Consider the following 22,300-nt stretch of genomic DNA (forward strand, 5'->3'; position numbering starts at 1 on the left):
ACAGCTAAAAGGCAGAGTTTGTTTTAAAGAACATGAGCACAGAAAAACAAGACTTTGATCATGTGAAAGATGAGCATCTTTAGATTGTCTGCTCATGGAAAATCATTTTTTGCAGTTAGGAAGTTTGGGAATGTATCAGTATAATAATAATAATAATAATAATAATCATGATATTATAGGTTGATAAGTCAGTGTACACACAGCAGGCAGGTTGGACACTTTTTAAAAATATATATTTTAATCAAAAACATAGCATGAATGAACACATGAAGAAAAGAAAGGGAGGTGCAAAAAGGCATGGAAAGCCAAGACACCAGTTGAAATCTATCAGTAATTAGAAAGCAATCCGGCCCTTTGTCCGTGCAAATTAATATCAGCTGGTTCAGTCCCAACTGATGGCCTATAAAAAGGTGTCTTATTACCAAGGTGTCTCACAAGAAACATCTCATGATGGGTAAAAGAGAAAGAGCTCTCTCAAGACCTTCGCAACCTTATTGTTGCAAAACATACTGATGACATTGGTTACAGACGCATTTCTAAACTTCTGAATGTTCCAGTAAGCACTGTTGGGGCCATAATCCGGATGTGGAAAGAACATCATTTCACCATAAACTGGCCACAACCAGGTGCTCGCGCAAGATTTCTGACAGAGGAGTGAAAATAATTATCAGAAGAGTTGTCCAAGAGCCAAGGACCACTTTTAGGGTGATGTGCAGTGCCATTTGTCCTCCAAACATGGTGTGTATTATGGCATCCAAAGAGTTACATTTTGCTCTCATCTGACCAGGCTATATTCTTCCAGTATTTCACAGGCTTGTCCAAATGTTGTGCAACAAACTTTAAAGAAGCTTCAACATGCTTTTTCTTCAGCAATGGAGTCTTGCATGGTGAGCGTGCATACAGGCCATGGCGGTTGAGTGCATTACTTATTGATTTCTTTGAAACAATTGTACCTGCTAATTCCAGGTCTTTCTGAATCTCTCCACAAGTGGTCCTTGGCACTTGGACAACTCTTCTGATAATTATTTTCACTCCTCTGTCAGAAATCTTGCGAGGAGCACCTGGTTGTGGCCAGTTTATGGTGAAATGATGTTCTTTCCACATCCGGATTATGGCCCCAACAGTGCTTACTGGAACATTCAGAAGTTTAGAAATGCGTCCGTAACCAATGTCATCAGTATGTTTTGCAACAATAAGGTTGCGAAGGTCTTGAGAGAGCTCTTTCTCTTTTACCCATCATGAGATGTTTCTTGTGAGACACCTTGGTAATAAGACACCTTTTTATAGGCCATCAGTTGGGACTGAACCAGCTGATATTAATTTGCACGGACAAAGGGCCGGATTGCTTTCTAATTACTGATAGATTTCAACTGGTGTCTTGGCTTTCCATGCCTTTTTGCACCTCCCTTTCTTCATGTGTTCAATACTTTTTCCCTGTGTCATTTCACATTATTACACATCACTTAATTTCTGAACTTATTTGTTTTGGTTTCTTTGTATGTATAGATCACTTGGGTTGTTACCAACATCTGGTGAAAATTTCATGTCAATAGCACCTTTGGAAATATATTTACTGAGAAAAATGATGACGTGTTCAACACTTATTTTACCCGCTGTATAATATAGTTCGGATTAGCGCTCTGAATTTATGTTCAATTTTGGAAAGGAAAAACTGTCATGGCCATTTTCAAAGGGGTCCCTTGATCTCTGACCTCCAGATATGTGAATGTACATGGGTTCTATGGGTACCCACGAGTCTCCCCTTTACAGACATGCTCACTTTATGATAATCAAATGCAGTTTGGGCCAAGACATAAGTGAGTGTGTGTAAGGGGTACACCGTGTGTAGTAATTTACAAAAAGTTTATTTTTGTATTTCAAACTTAGTGTAAAGCAGACAGTGTGCTGATGTTTCAGCATACCTGCTCAATAGATCAGTAAGTTTTCATTCAGTGCCATCTACTGGATTTATTTGATATTTCAGCTGCTTCATGAGCATCTGCAGAGATTAGTTAAATGGAGATACATTACTACAAAACTCACTCACTTAACCTGAAGAGCTGTGGCTGACAACTAACTGAGTAACTTTGTCCAATTTTTCTAAAAATATAGAAATAATTCTAAGTTATAAAGCAAATAGAAACCTGTTTTATTCCCTAACACTGTATATTATCATAGGCGTCATACCTTTTTAACACAGCTTCTTTATTTGTAACACTTTTTGATGCCATATGTATTTAGCCCCAAAACTGACAAAAGGCAGAAAAATATTATGAAATTAGTTAAATTTATTTATTTTATTTTATATTTGATGAGATTTTTTTGTATTGTCTATCAACTGATTGCAGGTAGAATTAAAAGTACAAAGCATTTCTTTTTACACTCAGTTTTTAATAATTTAATTAACATTAGATTAATATTATTTTATATAAAATCAATCAACTGTAATTTTAATTTTCTGATAACATATTTTTCTGCTATTTCAAATTCAGATGAAGACATGAAGGGAGTTTTTACTGACGAGCTTCATTCTATGATGTTCAATCCCATTATGCTTCATGCAAACGTCTACTTGCTGCAGCCCGCCATGAACATTTGGATCCTTGCACACCAAACTTTTGATAGCATTCGGATGATCCAGCACTAATACTTCACTCACTATAAGAAAAATCTGCAAAGTTTCATTTGATATATGCAGCAAGTAGGCAGATGGCCAGTTGGGCAACTTAAAATGTGTTATTTACATTATTATTGCCTTCCCCTAAAATACTAACATTCATTTCCTAATTATGCAGCAGAACTGGTTACATACCTGTTACATAACTTTCCACTACCCAGACCAGCTCCATAAAAAGGTGCTCTTCTTAATGTTTTTTTTTTGTGGAATAACAATAAAATGATGTCTCATCATCTTAAATTTGTATGTTCACACTTCAACCAGACAATAGAACTGCAAGAGAGACTCAATAACCTGTTACTATCCAACTCTGCAAGTGAAACTTGACTGTGACACAGATTTAGTTTACATGTCAGTTTATTTTATAACTTTTGTAACTATATAACAATGAAATATGAAATGTGTTATTTTCATACTGTTATGGCATACAGCCTAGTATAACAGGTTCCCCCTTCCAGTGTGGATAAGGCACTGGAAAACGGCTGTTCTGCAACCTCTGACCTAGGTTTCGAATGGACCTCCAAAAATCTACAAGTAGACCGTCTCAGCCTGCTCAGGGAGGCAGGAGTTCAGCAAGGCTTAAAAACACCAGCTGCTGATGTATTGCTAATTTCAGGTCTACATTTTGGTATGCTACAGAAATGTGTATGCAATAGGTGTTGGGAGACTGGAAGTACTCCTGGAGTTTTTAAGGTCCATCCTGGAGGAGGAACCCTATGTCGGTTGGGAGCCTCGCTCGGTTATGAAGGGCAGCTTCAGGACCCTGGCCCCATCACCCCTAATTTGGATGCCAATCTAACACGTAATGTACACCAAAACACACAACTATGTTTAAGCCTTGATATTATAAGTAACATAAAACACAACTCAACCAGTAGAACATCAAACAATCCAAGCTAACCCCGTTTAGCAAGTCAAGACAAAGTGAACAGCACAACTTTAACCTTAGCAAGTATTCAGCTTTGCTATTGTAATTCATAACAATTACATTTTAACTGCCAGCCTATCCCAGAGGAAGGGCTCTCTTACCTTACCTTAAGGACACCAAGCAGACACCCTCAGAGATGAGCAAGACAGGACTTTGGTTGGAATGTACAGAATACAATCCAGTTTTATTGGTTTTTAAAGATAATATGAAGATTAAAGGTTACATGAATTGAATGATACAAAAAGGAACCAAAACACCCAGTAAGATCTCAAAAGCTTCAAAATGCCCGAAAGAAAAAGTCAAAAATCTCCTCAGAGTCAAAAAAAGCCTCCTATAATCTGTTGTCTCCCCTTATTTATACTTTTTTACTCCAGATCCATGAATGGTTAACAACCTAAACATCAACAAACTATTAGACACGTAACACCTTTAAGAAAAAAGCCTTTCTTACATATTTTTACCAACCAGTGAATATTAAAGCACACAGGATTACATATTGAAGAATGAAAGAAAATCAACTACTTGTTATCACTATTAAATGAGCACAAAGACATATGGGATTATATATGTGGAATAAAATCTTATCTGAGACTAAATCACTCTAAGCTCAATAGAAGAAAAGAAATCATACCGATTCACCAGTTTCACAACAATGTTTCCAAGTATTTCTGTAATTCTCAATTGGTTAGTCAATTAAAGTCAATTAATTAATTAATTGGTTAAACTCTGAATTAGGGTAGGTTTTGGGGGGGGGGGGGTGTCTTGGACATTATAGGTGATACCTCAACAATACATTTGTTGCCTGGTAAACAATTTGTTGAAAAACTGAAGAAATAGTTAAATGCCAAATTAAAGCAAAAATAAAACTTATTTTTTTTTAGGTTTTCATTACGGGTATCCAACATTCAATATGTCAGGTACTGTAACTCATGGAGCCTCTTCCATTATTCTTTCAGGGACAGGGCCTACAGAGATTGACAGGGCTCCACCACAGCCAAGACTTCTCCCACTTGGACGCCTTTGTAGGTCCCGGTGATGGACGTCCACTTGATGTCCCCGTTCCTGTAGGTGCGTTTGAGGCGTGCAGTGTAAGGGATGTCTGCCCCGTACTTATGCGCCACCATATTGACTTTGCAGGAGTGGTGTGGTGGGACTTTGCACTCAACAGCAACAGAGTGGGTGGTTGACTTTTTATGAGTGGTCCCCTTCGAGAACTGGAGGGTTGTCTCCACGCTATACCCAACAGTTGCAGAGGCAATATCTGGGATTCCGGTAGTGATGCTAGTCGTGACGCCCGCTGTTATGGAAAAGCTGGTGTCCCACCTTTGCTCTTCTTCTGTTGCCTCTGAGAGGGTGGCTGTCTGTGTCACTGGATGGTCGCTTTTGTTGATGACTGTAGAATTTTTCAAGTTCTCTGGAGGATACTTAATGATATTAAGATTATCAGTTTTATACTTGACATCAGAAATGTGCTCGCTGATTATATCTGAGTTAAAGGTCAGAACCTGGTAGTTCTTGTACCAATACTCTTTACCTCCCCAGGGATAGAAGAAGGCCTCATTTTTAACATGCACCTTCCCAAGACCATACTCGTTCTTCCCAACATACATGTCATTGGGAAAGGTGTATACTGCATTTGCAGGCACTGAACCGTAGGAGCCATTCTTCCACTTCAAAGACTCAAAGTCGTCTTTGTTCACCAGGATCTGAAATTGGGAGACAAGATGCTCTTTGTCTCCATAGGCGTAGTGGCAGTAAGAATCCAGGGAAGGGCAGAAGAAGCCGGCCTCAATCCCATGTTTGGCAACGTAGTCGGTGCGTTGTTCGTATCCGTTGTAGATTGAAACGGCTCCGTCGGGAATAGAGCCGTTAAAGGTCTCCCATTTCAGGTTGGTTTCTTCAAGGGTCACTTTGAGAAAGCACAGATAGGAACAATGTTAAGTATAAACCAAATGACATCACTAATAAATCGATGTATTCCCAAAGCTTTTTGAAAATAGACAAGCTTGGAATGAATGCTTTATAGGGCAAAACAAAAACTGGCCAATGGAGAGTGAAGAGCAAAACATTTATCTCAAAATTATTTTTAAATCACTCATCAAATTGTCATGAATTTTAGAAGAAGCCAAACTGACCATAGCTTAACCCCTCGCCCAAACAGTGATTGTCCAATCATAGCTTAGCAACCGTAACTAGGCATGGAGGTCTGTCAAGCTCTGGATTTCTACATATGTTGAAGCGCTGTGCATACACCGTAAAACTCATTTAAAGAGTTCGGAAAAAGTGTTAGGAATGGACTCAACTGTGTGTTCAACTGCTCTAACATAAGCTGCAATGTTTAGCATTAGGGGTGTAACGGTGATACGTTTTTACAATGATGCGTTATTATCATTTTCCATGATTCCGATACGATATTGGCTCATATAGAGCAATACGATATGGTACGATTCAATTCAATGACTTGAAATCGACACAATACCTTTTTTGCCAAAAATTCTATCAGTGTGAAATAAATAGCTGATACTGCACAATGCAGGTCAGGATTCCTCAAAGTTTTTCTTGTAAGGGAATCAGGGATAAATTAATTATGGATATAAACAAGTAAACACAACGATTAATGGCAAATACATAAAACTCATACAAAAGGAAGTGCAATATTTAACAAAAGATGTAATCAAATTCAAGTTAAATGATGTTCTCATTTTCAAAGCAAAAGGTAACAAAAAATAAAATGCAACCAACTTCTCCAGGTCGAATGAACAGTGGTTTAACCTAGCCATCGTGCGCACACACGTTCATGCGCTCACACAATGGCTAACATGGTGCACCTGTAGTGCATTAGAGCATAGGGTGGGATGAAAAAGAAGGCATTATTATAGGGGGGTGCATTAGCGGCTGTGACAATTATGACTTACTGTATCACATTCATTACTTTCTCCCCCTTTAATCACAGGGCTCTCCCCCTCATGACGCACTGACAGTTTGGGAGTCCTGTAGAGAGTTTCTCTCAGAGGAAGCATATTGTTGTCTGGGACTACATACATTAATTTTCAACTTTAGTTTTGACCCTGAACCATTTTGATCACATCATGTTGCTCGGCTCAGCCTCAGGCTATTATAATTAAATTGTGGAGCTCAGACATTTTGTCCAGGATGGAGACACCGGGTGAAAGACTGACATGAACGGCCGGTCCTGAGGGAGTTATGAGAGGAGTGAATTGCCTGTTGATGCGCAGAAGGAACTGTGTATAATTAATCAAAACAACACGTTTGACGTGCTCATAAGCACGGAGGACTCTGTGGTTCAAAACTGCACAAAATGTAACCAGCGGATCAGACGTTTCTGTGCGTAATTGTTGCCAGACAACATCACTATGTAGTTAAAGACAGCAGCGGTGCGCTGTGCTGGCTCTTATCTCGTGCGCATAAATTAATTAATGAGTGGAACATGATAAACGTCTATGTAAGCATAATATTGTTATTTTGATTGTGGTGAAAACCGGGACAATTAGTTAGTGACTGTTGAAAACCGGGACATGCGACTGTTTGACCGATATTTGTCTGGACTCGTGACACCTAACTTGAAACCGGGACAGTCCCAGACAAACCGAGACGTCTGGTCACCGTAGTTTAAGCACCTGCTTCTGTTCTCCTTTTCAATATAAATGGTAGAGCAATAATACTGGTGTCACAGTAGGTGCATGGAAAGATTGGTCGTGTTGCCGTTTTATTTATCTGGACTTTGCATATTCTGCAAACAGCGGGCGATTTATCAAGGACATCTCCCTTTATGCAAAAGTCAAAATGTTTCCACACACTCAACCTTAAACCAGGTGTAGCACCTGAGAGATATATCATTTTTTTATATCTATTTCTAGTTACATTTATCTAATATGTCATTCAGTAATATGCTGTGATATTCAGTCTTTTGTTTAAATATGTATAATTACACCCGCCAGCAGGGGGCAGGGTGAAACTCTCAGCGGTAAATGACTACCAGCGAAGAAGAAGAAGTTTCTGTTGTTAGACGGGGCCCTTGTTCGGTGAAGTGCGTGTGCCCGGTGCTGCATCGACAGCTAGTTTGGTTTTGCCAGTTCTGCCGGTGAATTAATAAAAGTTGAACTCTCTCTTCTACACCAAACCGTGTGTGTGAGTGGTGTAACAATTTGGAGTTCCCACCGAGATGAGTATGGATATTATTTCACGGCGAAGGACTTTAACTCTGGAAGAACACGGTGACGTTGGACACGTGTGAGAGCAGCAGAGCAACTAAGTGAGCTAACGTTAGCTACAGAGAACAGTTGAAGTCTAGCTAGCACGACGCCGTCTCGTTTTATTGTTTTTCAAGTGTTGACGAGTCAAAAGTACTTTAAACAAGATGTCGGAGCACCGAGAAGAGTTTCTGTCAGAAATAGAAACTAGATTGTTTGGACTGACTGTGAAAGAACTGCACAGAGTTTATGAGTACTGCAACATTACTGGCAAAGACTCTGAGGACATTAAGAACAAAACCCACCGTGCAATGGTGAAGCACATTGTGGAGTTTTGTGAACGTGAGTACTTTCTGGAGAGGGAAGATGAAGGCATGTCTGTGCTTTTGGAACTGAATGATGTACTGGAAGCTCTGCCAGAGGACCCGGCGGAGACCGACGTCGCGGGAGCGGCGCTACTCTTCTCTTCACCTGCAGCCGACGAGGAGGAGGAGGAGGAGGAGGAGGCGGCTCGCTCCGCACAGCCTGCGTCGGGACGCCGGCAGGGAGACCGCGCACCGCTCATACCGGCGCCGAAGCAGCGGGTCGCCCGGGAGACAGCGCGGGACGAGGGGACGCAAAGCAGAGGCAGAGACTCCATCAGCAACAGCTTTCTGGCTTCCAATGGATTCAGAAAGGACTTCAGGATAAACGGACATGTTGGTGAGTCAACATCAAGAGACACTTTGAGCTTTAGCAGCCTTGAACACCAGATTGAAAGTGGTCTAAGGAAGGGCTTTCCAGAAGAGGAAATTATGGAGGCTGTCATATGTGCTGTGAATCCTGGCTTGAAACTGAGGAGCTATTTAGAGGGGAAAATGGATCTCACCCTAGCCACTCTCAGACAAATATTAGGAACACACTATGCAGAAAAGGATGCAACAGTACTGTACCAACAACTGACAAAAGCTGTACAGGGACCTGGTGAAACTGCACTTGATTTTCTGGTCCGAGTACTTGACCTGCAGCAAAAGATCCTGTTTGCATCTGAACGTTCCCAGTCTGGCCTGAAATATAACAAAGAGCTAGTTCATAGCCAATGTTCTCAGTCCATCATGACAGGCTTGTCAAATGATAACATAAGAGCAGAAATGAGGATTTATCTGCAGGATGGGAACAGTAGTGATGAGCTGCTCCTTCAAAAAATGCAGATAGCACAGTTTTATGAAAATGAGAGAGCCCAAAAGATTAAAGCTACAAATAAAGCCACTCATAAAGCAAGTCTGAGCACAGTAGAGAGGAGTGAGGATGAAAATGACCCTTTGACAACCCCAGTCTCGGCTAAAGCTAACAAACCGATTAAAGACAACTCCTTATTTACAAAGATGGAGGAGAGCAACACAGCAATAAGGGAGCTGACCGGTCAAGTAGCATCCCTTGTGCAAACTGTCCAGCGGGGAAGAAATACTGTTGATGACGGCCATACCAAAGCTCCAGCTGATGCTTTTAAGAGGCTAAGGAGACAATGTGTAGCATGTCAGCAGGACAAAAAGGACTGCAATCATTGTTTTAAGTGCGGCAGTGACACACATTGGGCAAGAGGGTGCAGAGTAGGGGAAAGACAGAAGCCGTCGGGAAACTACCAGAGGTTGTGATGGAGGGACGTGCCATGACCTCGGAATTAAAGTCCCAAAATCACCCAAAGCGGAACCCTCAAACAGAGCCTGTAACTCTGTGCGCAGTGAAGGGGGAAAGAAAAAAACTGCCCTCTCATCACCCATCAGCACCTTTAAAGTCAAATGTGAACCTTAAAGGAGACCAACCCTCTCACTCACACAACCCTTGTACAAAACGCAAGCAAGTAGCACAACTGGTAGGCAAAAAGTGTCTTGTCTGGTGCAGAATGAACAGTGTCAAGACTCAAGCCCTGTGGGACACAGGAGCACAAGTGTCCATCATGAGTGAGACATGGAAGTCACAAAACTTACCTGATGCAAGAATCCGTCCCATCAGTGACCTGCTAAGTGATGATGAACTGCTGGACTTAAGGGCTGCAAATGGCACAGAAATACCCTTTCAGGGATGGGTCCCAGTTAGTTTCAGTCTGTGTGATCCTAAAGCTAAAGCAGCAAGATCTGATGAGATACTAGTTCCAGTACTAGTGAGCAGGGACATAGTGCAGAGGCCCATAATAGGATTTAATGCCATTGAGGAGATGTTGATAAACAGAGAGGACCAGGTTCAGTCTAGTGAAAGAGTAGCTTTGCTCAGAAATTCACTCAGACTAGGGTCAGTAAAGGCAGAAACATTGCTTAACCTCATTCAGGGAGCTACAAATGAGAATGTTACTTACCCTGTCCTCACAGGACGCACATCTGTTGTAGTTCCAAGGGGGGAAATAAAGTGTATTACCTGTCCTGTCAAAACCAATCTCAAAGTGAAAACTGAAATGCTCTTTGAACCTGAGGAGAACTTGTCATTGGATGAAGGCCTCAAAATCACCTGTCAACTGATAAATGTTTCCTGTTCCTCACGTAAAGTGAACATTTATGTGAGAAATACCACGCAACATGACATCACAATGCCAAGTAAAGCTGTGATAGGAAGCATGCAGAGAATAACAGACTGTTACCCAGTGTACTCAGAAGAACACCAGGTTAATTCTGTAGTTGTTGAAAATTCTCAGGCTCCACCATGCTCCACCACAGAATCATCTCAAGATGATCCCCAGGACAAACTGCTGGATCCACCTGTCAAGGTAGACCACTTGACCAGTGAACAACAAGCGGTGGTCAAACAAATGCTCAGGGAGGAATCGGGAGCATTTGCCAGACACAAAGATGATGTAGGTTACATTAAAAACTTAAAAATGGACATTAAGCTAACTGATGAGATCCCAGTAGCCAGAACATATAATGCCATACCTCGCCCATTGTATGAGGAGGTAAAGAACCACATCCAGGACTTGTTAAGTAAAGGCTTCATCCGCAAATCCACCTCCCCATATGCTGCTTCAGTGGTCTGCGTGAGGAAAAAAGATGGGAGCCTAAGGCTTTGTATTGACTACAGGGGTCTTAACAAAAAGACAATCCCGGACAGGCACCCTATACCACGCATACAGGAGATACTTGATGGCCTTGGTGGAAATGCTTGGTTCAGCGTGCTGGACCAAGGCAAAGCTTATCATCAAGGGAGTGTCAGTGAGGACTCAAAGAAATTCACAGCCTTCTCAACCCCATGGGGGCTGTACGAATGGAACAGGATTCCATTTGGCCTCACAAACGCACCTTCAGCTGTCCAGCGCAGTATGGAAGAGAGCCTGGAAGGTCTCAGAGACAAAATATGTATTCCATACTTGGATGATGTCTTGGTTTACAGTAAAACATTCACACAGCATGTTGAGGATGTGAGGTCTGTCCTCAAACAACAGCAAGCTTGGGGAATTAAGCTGAGGCCAGACAAATGTGACCTATTCAAAAATGAGGTACGCTATGTTGGAAGAGTGATTTCAGCTGAAGGCTACAAGATGGACAGTAAAGAAATCGCAGCTGTGCAAGCGCTTAAGACAAAACCCCCTACAAACATTAAAGAGTTGCGCAAACTTCTGGGTTTCCTGGGGTACTATAGAAGCTATGTGCAGGATTTCTCTCGTCATGCAAAATGCCTGTATGAACTACTCTCAACAGATGTAACCCCAAGTCCTAAGTCAAAGCCCACCTTTCGGTTAGCAGGGGCAGGACAGCTCCCCCCACATCAGAAAATAGTGTGGAGTGACACTCACCAGAAAGCCTTGAACTATCTAGTTGATGTCCTGACTAACCCACCTGTAATAGCTTATCCAAGGTTTGAAGATCCCTTCATTCTCCATGTTGATGCTTCAGAATAAGGACTGGGAGGAGTCTTGTACCAGAGGCAGGAAGGCAAACTCAGAGTTATTGGGTACGGCTCACGAACATTGACACCAGCAGAAAAAAACTACCACTTACATTCAGGGAAGCTTGAGTTTTTAGCGCTCAAGTGGGCTGTTACAGACCGGTTTAGGGATTATTTGTTTTATGCCCCCTCAGTAACAGTATACAGTGATAACAACCCTGTTACTTATGTTTTGAGCACAGCTAAACTGAATGCGACCGGACATCGCTGGGTGTGTGAGCTTGCCGACTTCAACATAACACTGAAGTACCGTCCAGGAAAAACAAATACAGATGCAGATTTCCTGTCCCGCACACCTGTGAGTATGGACTCTTATATGAGCGAGTGCACAGAGCAGTGCTCCCCTGAAGTTTTAAGTGTAATATTCAATGCAACACAAAAACAACACGAAGTGGACTGGGTGTCAGCCATTACATGCAGCCCACATGTTCAGGAGTTAGCTGCAGATAATCAGCCAGACATAAAAGTAACACAGCAAGAGTTACTACAGGCACAGCTGCAAGATCCTGTCATATCCCATGTACTCCAGTCGAAAAGGTCCAGGGAAAAACCGGACAAGAGGATCATGCATATGGAAGCAGCAAAAACTAAGCAACTGCTACGTGAATGGAAAAGACTATGTTTCTCAAGAGGGTCTGCTGAAGCGCAAAACGGCGACCTGTAATCAAATTGTGCTTCCAGAAAAATACAAAGAGCTTGTGTACAAGTACCTTCACTGTGAAATGGGACACTTAGGGGTAGAACGTGTCTTACACCTTGCTAGGCAGAGGTTTTATTGGCCTGGGATGCAAAAAGACATTGAGTTTTTTATAACCCAAGTTTGTAAGTGCAACATCCAGAAAAAACCTGCCATGCATAGCAGAGCCCCTATGTGTCATGTACCTGCAACAGCACCGTTCGAAATGGTTTCTATAGACTATGTTCACCTTGAAAAAAGCAGGGGAGGGTATGAGTATATTTTAGTGATTATTGACAACTTCACTAAGTTTGCACAAGCCTACCCAACCCGTAACAAATCAGGCAAAACAGCAGCAGAAAAGATCTTCAATGATTTTTCTCTCAAATTCGGTTTCCCTGCTAAAATACATCACGATCAAGGCAAAGAATTTGAGAACCACCTATTCAGACGCCTGCAAAAATACTCTGGCATGACCAACTCAAAAACAACTCCCTATCATCCACAAGGGAACCCAGCTGAAAGATTTAATCGCACCTTGTTGTCAATGCTGCGGACCTTGGATGAGGAGAAAAAGGGGAATTGGAGTGACTATGTGAGTAAAGTCGTACATGCTTACAACTGCACAACCAGTGAAGCAACTGGATATTCTCCTTTCTACTTGCTTTTTGGCAGAAATCCCCGTTTGCCTATTGACTTGATCTTTGGAATAAATGATGAGGAAGGATGTAATTCACACCAGGAATATGCTCATAAATGGCAACAGCAGATGAAAGAAGCATATGACATTGCATCAAAAACCATCCAAAAGACTACAGCAAGAGGAAAAACGTATTATGACCAAAAGAGACAAAGTTCAGTGCTTTCTCCAGGAGACAGGGTCCTTGTGAGAAATATGTCAGAGCGTGGCGGACCAGGAAAACTGCGCTCATATTGGGAGGATCAAATACACATTGTGGTCTCTCAAAAGGGGAAAGACAGCCCAGTCTATGAGGTAAAATCTGAACGTGGCACAGGGAGAGGCAGAATCCTCCATCGCAACATGTTAATGCCATGTAATGCTTTGCCACTTCAGGAACCAGCTCAAAGCACTGTGAGAGGACAAAATCCTCATACTCAACAAAGAAAGCGACACAAAGAGAATACACCAAATGAGACATCAGAGGACTCAGAGAGTTCAGATGAGGAGGAATATTACTGGGCTCATAGACTGAGGCACCATCACCATCAGCCTGCAGAGCAAAATGTTGCACCTCCCATTACTCCTGAAACAGTACCTCAGCCTGAACTTGACGCTGAAGCGGAGGAGTTCAGAATGGATGCTCCAGTGCAAATGCTTGTGGACAATGACTTTACCGGAGATGTCCCAGCTGGACATGACACTCAAGAGGTCGCAGAAACTGTTCAGTCTGAAGACCTGCCCAGCGAACAGGAGTCAGAGCCTTCTGACACACAGCCACGCAGGTCACAGAGGGAAAGACGACTGAAAGAGACATTGACCTATGAATCATTAGGTCAGCCTACTCGTCGTGTGGTGGGGCTTCACACTAACCCGCTGTATGTAAATGCACTGGTACCAGTATATGGACAATACAGTGTGCCCTGGCTACCTCCACCGATGTTTGGAACACAACTGGTTTATCCTGCTCTTGTTCCCGCAGGATATTACTGAAAGACTGCTAATGGGTTCATTATGGACTGTTGCAGATTATTCTGGAAGAACAGATACAGTAACATGGACTGTTTGTGAACTGAGTAGTTACTGTCCAGTATGGATGTCATGGGACAAGGAGGACTGAGATAAACAAAGTATACAGAAGAAAAGAGTCTGAAAGTAATGTGAAGTTATCTACTGTGATTTAATTGTTGTTTACACTTACCTGGTTTAAACAAAAAGAGAAAAAAAGATGCATTTAGTAAATTGCTTATATTTTCAAAACGTTACTCATATGGGATATGCAACTGAAAAGAAGTTTAGTCATAAACTATATAGTTTGGATTAAGATATGGCATATTTAAGTAATGCATATGGAATGTTTTTGGTACATGTGTGTATGATGTGAAGTGTATAGCGAAGTGACAGAAATGTTTTGTTCAAAGTATCAATTTAGTACTGTATATTGTTACAACTGCTCAGAGTTAAGACTATTCTTAAGTTTAAACACTGTGGTGTTATTTAAGAACAGAGTGTGATGAGATCACATGGTATACAATAGTAATGTACACTTAAGGTAAAATCTGTTCAAATGCACTGAAGAACATTTACGTCTTGCTAACTTTCAGTGAAAGCCATTGCCATTATATGACATGTTAAATGTAAAGTGTTGTCTTAATGACGTAGTTGTATTGGTATTACATCCTATAGTCAGAGTTGCACTGAAATTGAATGCTAATGTTGAGGACAACATTCATTTGGCAGGGGAGGATTGTAGCACCTGAGAGATATATCATTTTTTATATCTATTCCTAGTTACATTTATCTAATATGTCATTCAGTAATATGCTGTGATATTCAGTCTTTTGTTTAAATATGTATAATTACACTCGCCAGCAGGGGGCAGGGTGAAACTCTCAGCGGTAAATGGCTACCAGCGAAGAAGAAGAAGTTTCTGTTGTTAGAAGGAGCCCTTGTTCTGTGAAGTGCGTGTGCCCGGTGCTGCATCGACAGCTAGTTTGGTTTTGCCAGTTCTGCCGGTGAATTAATAAAAGTGAACTCTCTCTTCTACACCAAACCGTGTGTGTGAGTGGTGTAACACTAACATACTGATGTTAAGCAGGTTTATAATTTTCACCATCTTAGGTCAGCGTGTTAGCATGCAAACATTAGCTTATTAGCTCAAGTACAGCTGAGGCCAATGGGAATATCATTTGTTTTGCAGATATTTGGTTATTAACCAAAGTATTGGACACATTATTATTTTGATGATGTTGGTGCGAGTCAGAAAATCCGATAGTTATTGAGATATTTTAGTCAGGACCATCCGACCAATATTGCCATCCCTCTTGAGAATGAAACATGCAATGAAATGTATTAAGAACCATATTCATGCCATCAGTTATGCTTCCATACTTGGAAAGAATACAAATGGAAAATTATATAAAATAATAAATAAATAAATTATCATAATATTTTGCAGGTTTCATTGCAAGTTAATCCAAAGACTGCAATAGTTTGAGCAATCCCTGCAGACATTCAAACTTGCTGAATATTCTTTTAGAAATGGAAAGCAAACTGCACAACTGTACCTTCCACTGGAGAATATACAAGGAAGTGTAAAAAAATACCTACAAAAACATTAGGAAAACAATCCACCCACTGCTGGGAATCCATCCCCCTTTTATTATTTATTCACCTTTCATTTCTTTTTTTTTATTATGCATTTCTTTTCTTACTCTTTTTCATGTTTTTGTTTCATCCCTGCAACTACATTTGTATTTTATTTGCAAACGCCTACCCTCGTACGTCTTTTATCACTCTCCTTTTATCTTAGCGTTCTATGACATTGGTTAATATGTTTGGTTTGTCAGTGGGAAAAATAAGAAGTTTCAATAGAAAAACTTCTGCACACTTCTTGCATGCATTATTTATTTAGTATGGAAAATGTCTATCTGCAAAGTAACCAGTAACTCCAGTAATAATTGTATTCAGGAAAACGGTACAATATCGTGCTCTGAGCTGTAGTTTAGACAAAGTTAAAAGTCTCCCAAATTAGAAATGCTCAAGTGAATTTGAAAACTTTTACATACAGTAAGAACTGAGGAAATGTACTTAATTGCTCTGAAGTTTGTGTATGTTGTGAATCTGAATTCATAAAATGGTAAAATGTGAAGAGAATGGAAGTGTTTAAGTGCCACAAGATTTTATTTTTAAATGCATTTTCAACATCGAAAGTTTTCTTTTAGACACAAAATGACACAAAAGATATTTCCCATTTACCACACAACACGTGTATGGCATTATTTTTATTGTGACATAATTTGCCTTCAATATTAGGTGTTCAAAAAATATGTTTTGGTGTGTTTTCCTTCAGTCTTTCAGGGGCATGGCAGGGCGTCAGGTACGGGTTCACAGCGGTCCACCACGGCCCGGACTTCTCCGATCTGGACTCCGTCGTAGGTCCCAGCGATGGACGTCCACTGGGTCTCTCCGTTGCGGTAGGTGCGGCTGAGGCGAGCCGTGTAGGGGATGTCGGCTTTGATCTTGCGTCCCTCCATACGGACTCTGCAGGAGTGGTTCGGCGGGACGCTGAGCTCCACGGACACGGAGTGGCTGAGCGACTCCACCATGGTGGTTCCCCTGGAGAACTGCAGCGTCTTCTCACCGCTCAGCTCGATGCCCCCGGAGCCGATGAAGGGGATTTTAGCCGTGATGCTGCCGGTGATGCCCAGCATGGTGGCTCGGCCGATGTTCCAGGTGGTCTCCACCTCTGTGGTCTTGGAGATGGTGACCGTCTTCGTTACCGTCTGGCACTCGTTGTTGGTGACCCCGGAGATGCGCATGGTCTCCGGAGGATACTGGAAGATGGCGACATCATCGATGGCGTACTTGACGTCAGAGATTTGCTGGGTGTAGGCATCCCTGTTGATGGTCAGGACCTGGTAACTCTTGTACCAATACTCATCACCTTCCCAAGGCAGGAAGAAAGCTTCAAACTGGGGAACAACCTTGCCGAGACCGTACTTGTTTTTCCCAACGTAGATGCCAACACCTGGGCAGGTCCTGACTGAATATTGTGGCACTGAACCGTAGGAGCCCTCCTTCCACTCCAGGAACTCAAAGTTGTCTTTGTTGGCCAGGATCTCGAACTCGGGGGCGTAGTACTCTCGGTCTCCGTAGGGGTAGCGGCAGTAGGGGCCCAGGCTGGGGTTGTAGAAGCCGGCCTCGCACTTGAACTTGCAGACGTAGTCAGTGCGCTCGGTGTAGCCGTTGTAGATTGCGGCAGCTCCGTTGGGCAAAGAGCCGTTCCATGTCAGCCACTCCAGGTTAACATTGTCACTGAACATGAAGGAGGAAGGTAGATCCTGCTGCTGCTCCAGGTCAGCTGGAGTCAGAGGACCCGACACCGCATTGTTACCAGTCGGTTCAGGCACCCGACCCTCCAGCTCTAGGTTCAGTAAGGAAGCTGTGTGAAAGAGACAGACAGAAAGTTTACTTATTTAAAAGGTACTATATGTAACAATTTACATGTATTAATTGCTTTGTAGTGCCAATGTGTGAACAGATTGTAATGTAACTTAAAAACTGAGACCTTACCCATCTTTCTCGGTTGCCTATAACCGCCTGTGGACTGATTTCTATGTAAGGGACTCGGGATAGTTTTACTTTTTAACCTTAGCTGATGAAGTCATTTGCAAATGGCAAGCTATTTGGTATCATGGAGATTGGACATTACAGATAGGAACGGTGATATATGATTGTAATGTATTGTCACGTCACTGGTTTGGCTGATGCCTAGGATGATCGCTCGCGCCTACGTAGTGCGAGCACGTACACAAGCAACAGGATGCCGAGTGCAGTTCAATTAATGGTCACGGGTGTCATTAACAGCAAGGATTTTCTGAAAGTTACATATAGTACCTTTAACCACATAATGAATAATTCATAGTATTAGCTTAGCACGAGTCAGAGGACTTGACACCAGGGACCAGACTGTCTGGAAAGTCTGGAAAACATATACTTCAGAATAGATATAGCCTGCGTGGTTAAGGTCCTGACACACCAAGCCGACGGTCGGCTGGCGGACAGTTTGGGGCCGTTGGCGAGCGTCCGACGGCCTAGTTTTTTCACTGTGTCCCGCACCGTCTGCTCTTGTCTGAGATTTTTTGGCCAATTCAGCATGTTGAATTGGCGGCGCCTGTCGGTTAGTGAAATTACTCTGATTGGCGGTTCAGCTTAAACGAATCAGGGCTGTCCTCGGTCTTCCGGTTTTGAATGACAAATATGGACTACTGTGACCTGCTGGTGTGTAGAGTTGTTTCCTCTCTGCAGGCGCAGAACGTACGTTGTCGTCAGGTGTCGTCTTTGCTGTGTGTTCGAGTGCAACTTTTTGGCCAAGACAAAGGCAACATGAGGCGACCCCACGGGTGGCCTTCGACGCCGCTAGTTCTTTGATGTCAACTTGGTGTGTCCCCACTTTTAGGTATATACTACAAGTGTAACGCAATGCTACTGTTTGAATCTGTTAATGTCACAAAAGGATGAAATATATAAAATGTTTACCTTTTCTGTGCTGTGAGCTCTTCCTCATGATGTCCTGCAGACTGGCTGAGGACAGAGCCAGCAGGGCCGGCAGCAACAACACTGACAGCTTCATCTGGAGATGAAACACAAAATGTTATCTCTTCCAGTTGGTCTTGAAAAATGATCTGAAGTTTACACATTAGAGTGGAACACTAGAGACAAAACCACCGAAATACCAAATGGGTCCAAATCTTTTGGGATACAATCAATATTTTGGAATTGCAGGAATGATCTCTTAAAATTTACGGCGGAAAGGCGGGACTCAGGGAAAAACTTGCAATTACAAATCTGTCTGCTACTTCAGCCATGGATTTATCAACACACAGTTGTTGCTGTTATTTCAGAGCCATAGCCGGGGCCATAGATTCAATCTGACTGATGTTTCAGAGCCAATCAACAACATTTTTCTTTACTTAATCCAGACATGCACTTTGTTCTCCAAGATAAGAACTAATTTCATCACACAAAATAAATAAACACGACAAAGAACATGCCATGACATAAGCATCACGTATAAATCCAAAAGCAGTATTTTTTCATATAAGGGAAAAAAAACGAAAACGAAAAAGCGGTAATAATCGACTACAATTGATTGAATATGAAAATATTAAATTATATAAGAGTACGAAAACCAGTTAATACAGATTGATTACTAGAGACTATTGCCACTTGATCATGATCACGTCTGATTGACTGGAGGTGAAAAGAGACTGAACAGCACTCACCCTGACAGTCGCTCCCCACTGAGTCCACACAGCCAGTCACCTCCAGGTTTATACGTACCGGTTTATGGCTGAACCATAAAGCAGAGAAAGTTCACACATGACGCTTGAGCGCCAATGTGTGAGCGGCGAGCCAACGCCGATTTGGAAAATCAGTTCTAAAGTCATGTAGTGTGAACTAGGCATTGGGAAACAACACATTCTCCCATTGACAGGTAATGGAAAACAGCTTTTGTGACATTAGAAAGTAGCCAAGTCAAATATGATCCAGTGGGGATTTTCTTTTAAAAAAACAAAACGAAAATAAGAAAACCACAAATATATACATAGTTCACATGAACAATGAGGACTTTTTTTTCTTAATTTACAGGTGCTATTGGTTTTAAATAAACCAGGGAGTGTATCTTTAAAATAAGGGAATTGTGTGGGTAAGGTAGCTGGTTTGAATCCCCAAACTGGTGTGTCAGGTGTGTCAATGAGCAAGGCATTTTAGCCGCAACTGCTCCCGTCGAGCTGAGAGCATTCAAGTCTCTGGATTGCACCAATTGATATTACTGATCAGCTTCCAGATGTCGTAGTTTTATGAACAAGATTTGCACTTTTCTCTATAATTTACAACAACGGTGCCGTCGCGTTCGTGCTGATCTCAGGACCCGTTGTAAAACGAGATGCAGGATAAGATGTAGGATTATTAACGAGTAAAGAAAAACACGCTGATAAGGCAGTAACTTATCAGTTACCTCGGCCCTCCAAACTATCACGCTGTATCAATGACCTTCAGTGTATCAGATATAGTCATTAAAAGTGTCATCTGTCCTTCCAAACTACATCTAATAAACTTTGAGAAATCTCCTCAACACGACCACAATAAAGATTTAATCAGCGTGATCATGCTTCACATTCAGCGAGCCAAGCTGGACCCGAGCTTCTTCATGGAGGATTGCAACTGTAGTCAGCAACTTCAATACTGATTATTTTGACAATATAACCTACTACTGATTACGAGCTTTTTCTGGAGCCTTCAGACGGCTCTCATGGTCTTCATCATTGGATTGAGTTTGCTCAGTCGTCATGGAGACTGCTCAGTTGTCATCATGTGACCCAAGATGAAACTTTTATATTGATTTCTTAGCAAGAAATAATTTTACTTTCACACAAGTTGAAGTATAAGAATATTATTTGTGAGTATTTCTACATTTAAATTGACATGCGTGGATAAACTTTAGGTATGTAATGTGTAATATAAACATATGATCCTGTTTACCCTTTATTAGTTTATTCAAGTGTGCTATTAGTATACTTATTTCAACTTGGAGTATATTTTCAGTTTACCTTTTATGTACTTATCAAAAATATACTTAAGTATACTTAGCTTATACAGACAAGTGTACAGAAGATTATAAGTATACTTGGCTTATACTTAATCTTTTTATTGAGATATACTTAAAGGGACAGTTTGTAACTTTCTAAGTGTACAAATGTACCGGGTCGGCACACATGCGCGCTCGCATATGCGCGGTCGCGTGTGGCCGGCGTCCCTGCTCCTTTGCCTACTTGCCTTCACTCAGACAGAGTGCGCGTTCTCGCGTACTCGCTCCACCTCTAGACGTGAACGCGCGCTCACTCCACACTGCAGAAGAGTTAGTTTAGCTCTGAGAATATCTAGTGAATGTACAGTGGACGTTTGTGCAGAAATAAATGCTGCAGCTCCTCCAGACCAACAGAGGTTTCCCGTGTCTTGTGACTTGACGAAGCTCTGCAGAGAGAAACGTTATCGTCTCGTTACCGACCGGGTGCCGGTGTCTCCCTGTTCACTCCGGCTGCGGGCGGAGGGAGCCGAGTTTCTCGCTGCTTCAGCCTGCGCTGAGGCAGGAGAAGCAAACACAGTATCAGCAGTGATTCATGGAGAGACCTTTGTCTGGTCAGCTAACATTACTGCCAAGCAGCTGAAATACAGAGTGATATTGTGGTTTAAGCTGACGTGTGTCGCCTCACTGTGTTGAGCGATGCTCGTTCATGTCTATGTAGAGCGAGCACAAGCGCGAGCTCGACGCTGACTTTCGTTGATTTCACGGCCACAGAAATGCTGTTAAGCAGCATTTCTGAATCTTACAAATAGTCCCTTTAAGTATACTTAGCTTATAGAGACAAGTATACAGAAGATTATAAGTATACTTGGCTTATACAGACAAGTATACAGAAGATTATAAGTATACTTGGCTTATACTTAATCTTTTGATTGAGATATACTTAAGTATAATGAGGTTTTCTTGCCTTATAGGCCTACAGAAAAGTGTACTTGGCTTGTAGTTGTGCTTACTTTTTGATAGAGTAGCTTATAACAACGGATGTTTTGATACAAATTTACTTCATCAAGAATTTTCTACATTTTTTAATTCTACGTTCACCGTGGAGGCATGCGAGAAAAAAATATTTATTTTTTATCATCACAAAATTGTATTTATGATCAAGTCAAATAGCAAAAGGAGCAAGTCTCTCTATGTAATACATAAATCATTGGCTAAGTACTATAAGTTAAAGTACACAAAGTGTACAATCATAAACTAAAAAGTGGGCTACAAGTAAAGTACACTTAAAAGTATACTTTTATAAACTAAAAGTATGGGCCAATTTAGTGTTGTATTATTAAGTATTTGGGGAAATATACTTGAACTTTACTTCAGTATACTTCATGAAATTAACTTGACGTATATTTACTTTTCCGTGAGGTGTGCCATTACTGCACTGCTGTATGAGATAATAGGTTGTGGACTAACATGCCAGCTACAATGTGTGGAGAGTAATTAGTGATCTTTCATCACCACCTGCTGGATATCTGAGATATTTCAGCTCAGGGCTCATTTCACTGAGCTTTGTAGCCTGTCTCAGCTTTTTAAGGGGAGATTCCTTTCTTTGAACTTCCTCTAGTGCGA

The 22,300-nt window shown here is 41.7% G+C and overlaps 2 protein-coding genes across 2 annotated transcripts; both read right to left on the reverse strand.

Moving 5' to 3' along the window:
* Nucleotides 1-4,361: 4,361 nt before the first annotated feature.
* Nucleotides 4,362-5,533, reverse strand: LOC141770120 (natterin-3-like; the record flags this gene model as incomplete). Its single annotated transcript, XM_074639782.1, has 1 exon — nucleotides 4,362-5,533. A coding segment is annotated over one exon (963 nt), but the record flags the coding sequence as incomplete, so codon positions are not given.
* A 10,794-nt stretch (nucleotides 5,534-16,327) lies between these two features.
* On the reverse strand, nucleotides 16,328-19,395 carry LOC141769965 (natterin-3-like). The gene is made up of 3 exons (XM_074639518.1): nucleotides 19,371-19,395; nucleotides 18,625-18,718; nucleotides 16,328-17,527 (listed from the first exon to the last, which is right to left on the reverse strand). Exons 2-3 carry the CDS (start codon nucleotides 18,716-18,718, stop codon nucleotides 16,440-16,442), a joined length of 1,182 nt encoding a protein of 393 aa, XP_074495619.1. The 5' UTR covers nucleotides 19,371-19,395; the 3' UTR covers nucleotides 16,328-16,439.
* Nucleotides 19,396-22,300: the final 2,905 nt, after the last annotated feature.

This window comes from Sebastes fasciatus, chromosome 6 (genome assembly GCF_043250625.1).
Source record: "Sebastes fasciatus isolate fSebFas1 chromosome 6, fSebFas1.pri, whole genome shotgun sequence".
NCBI classification, from domain to species: domain Eukaryota; kingdom Metazoa; phylum Chordata; class Actinopteri; order Perciformes; family Sebastidae; genus Sebastes; species Sebastes fasciatus.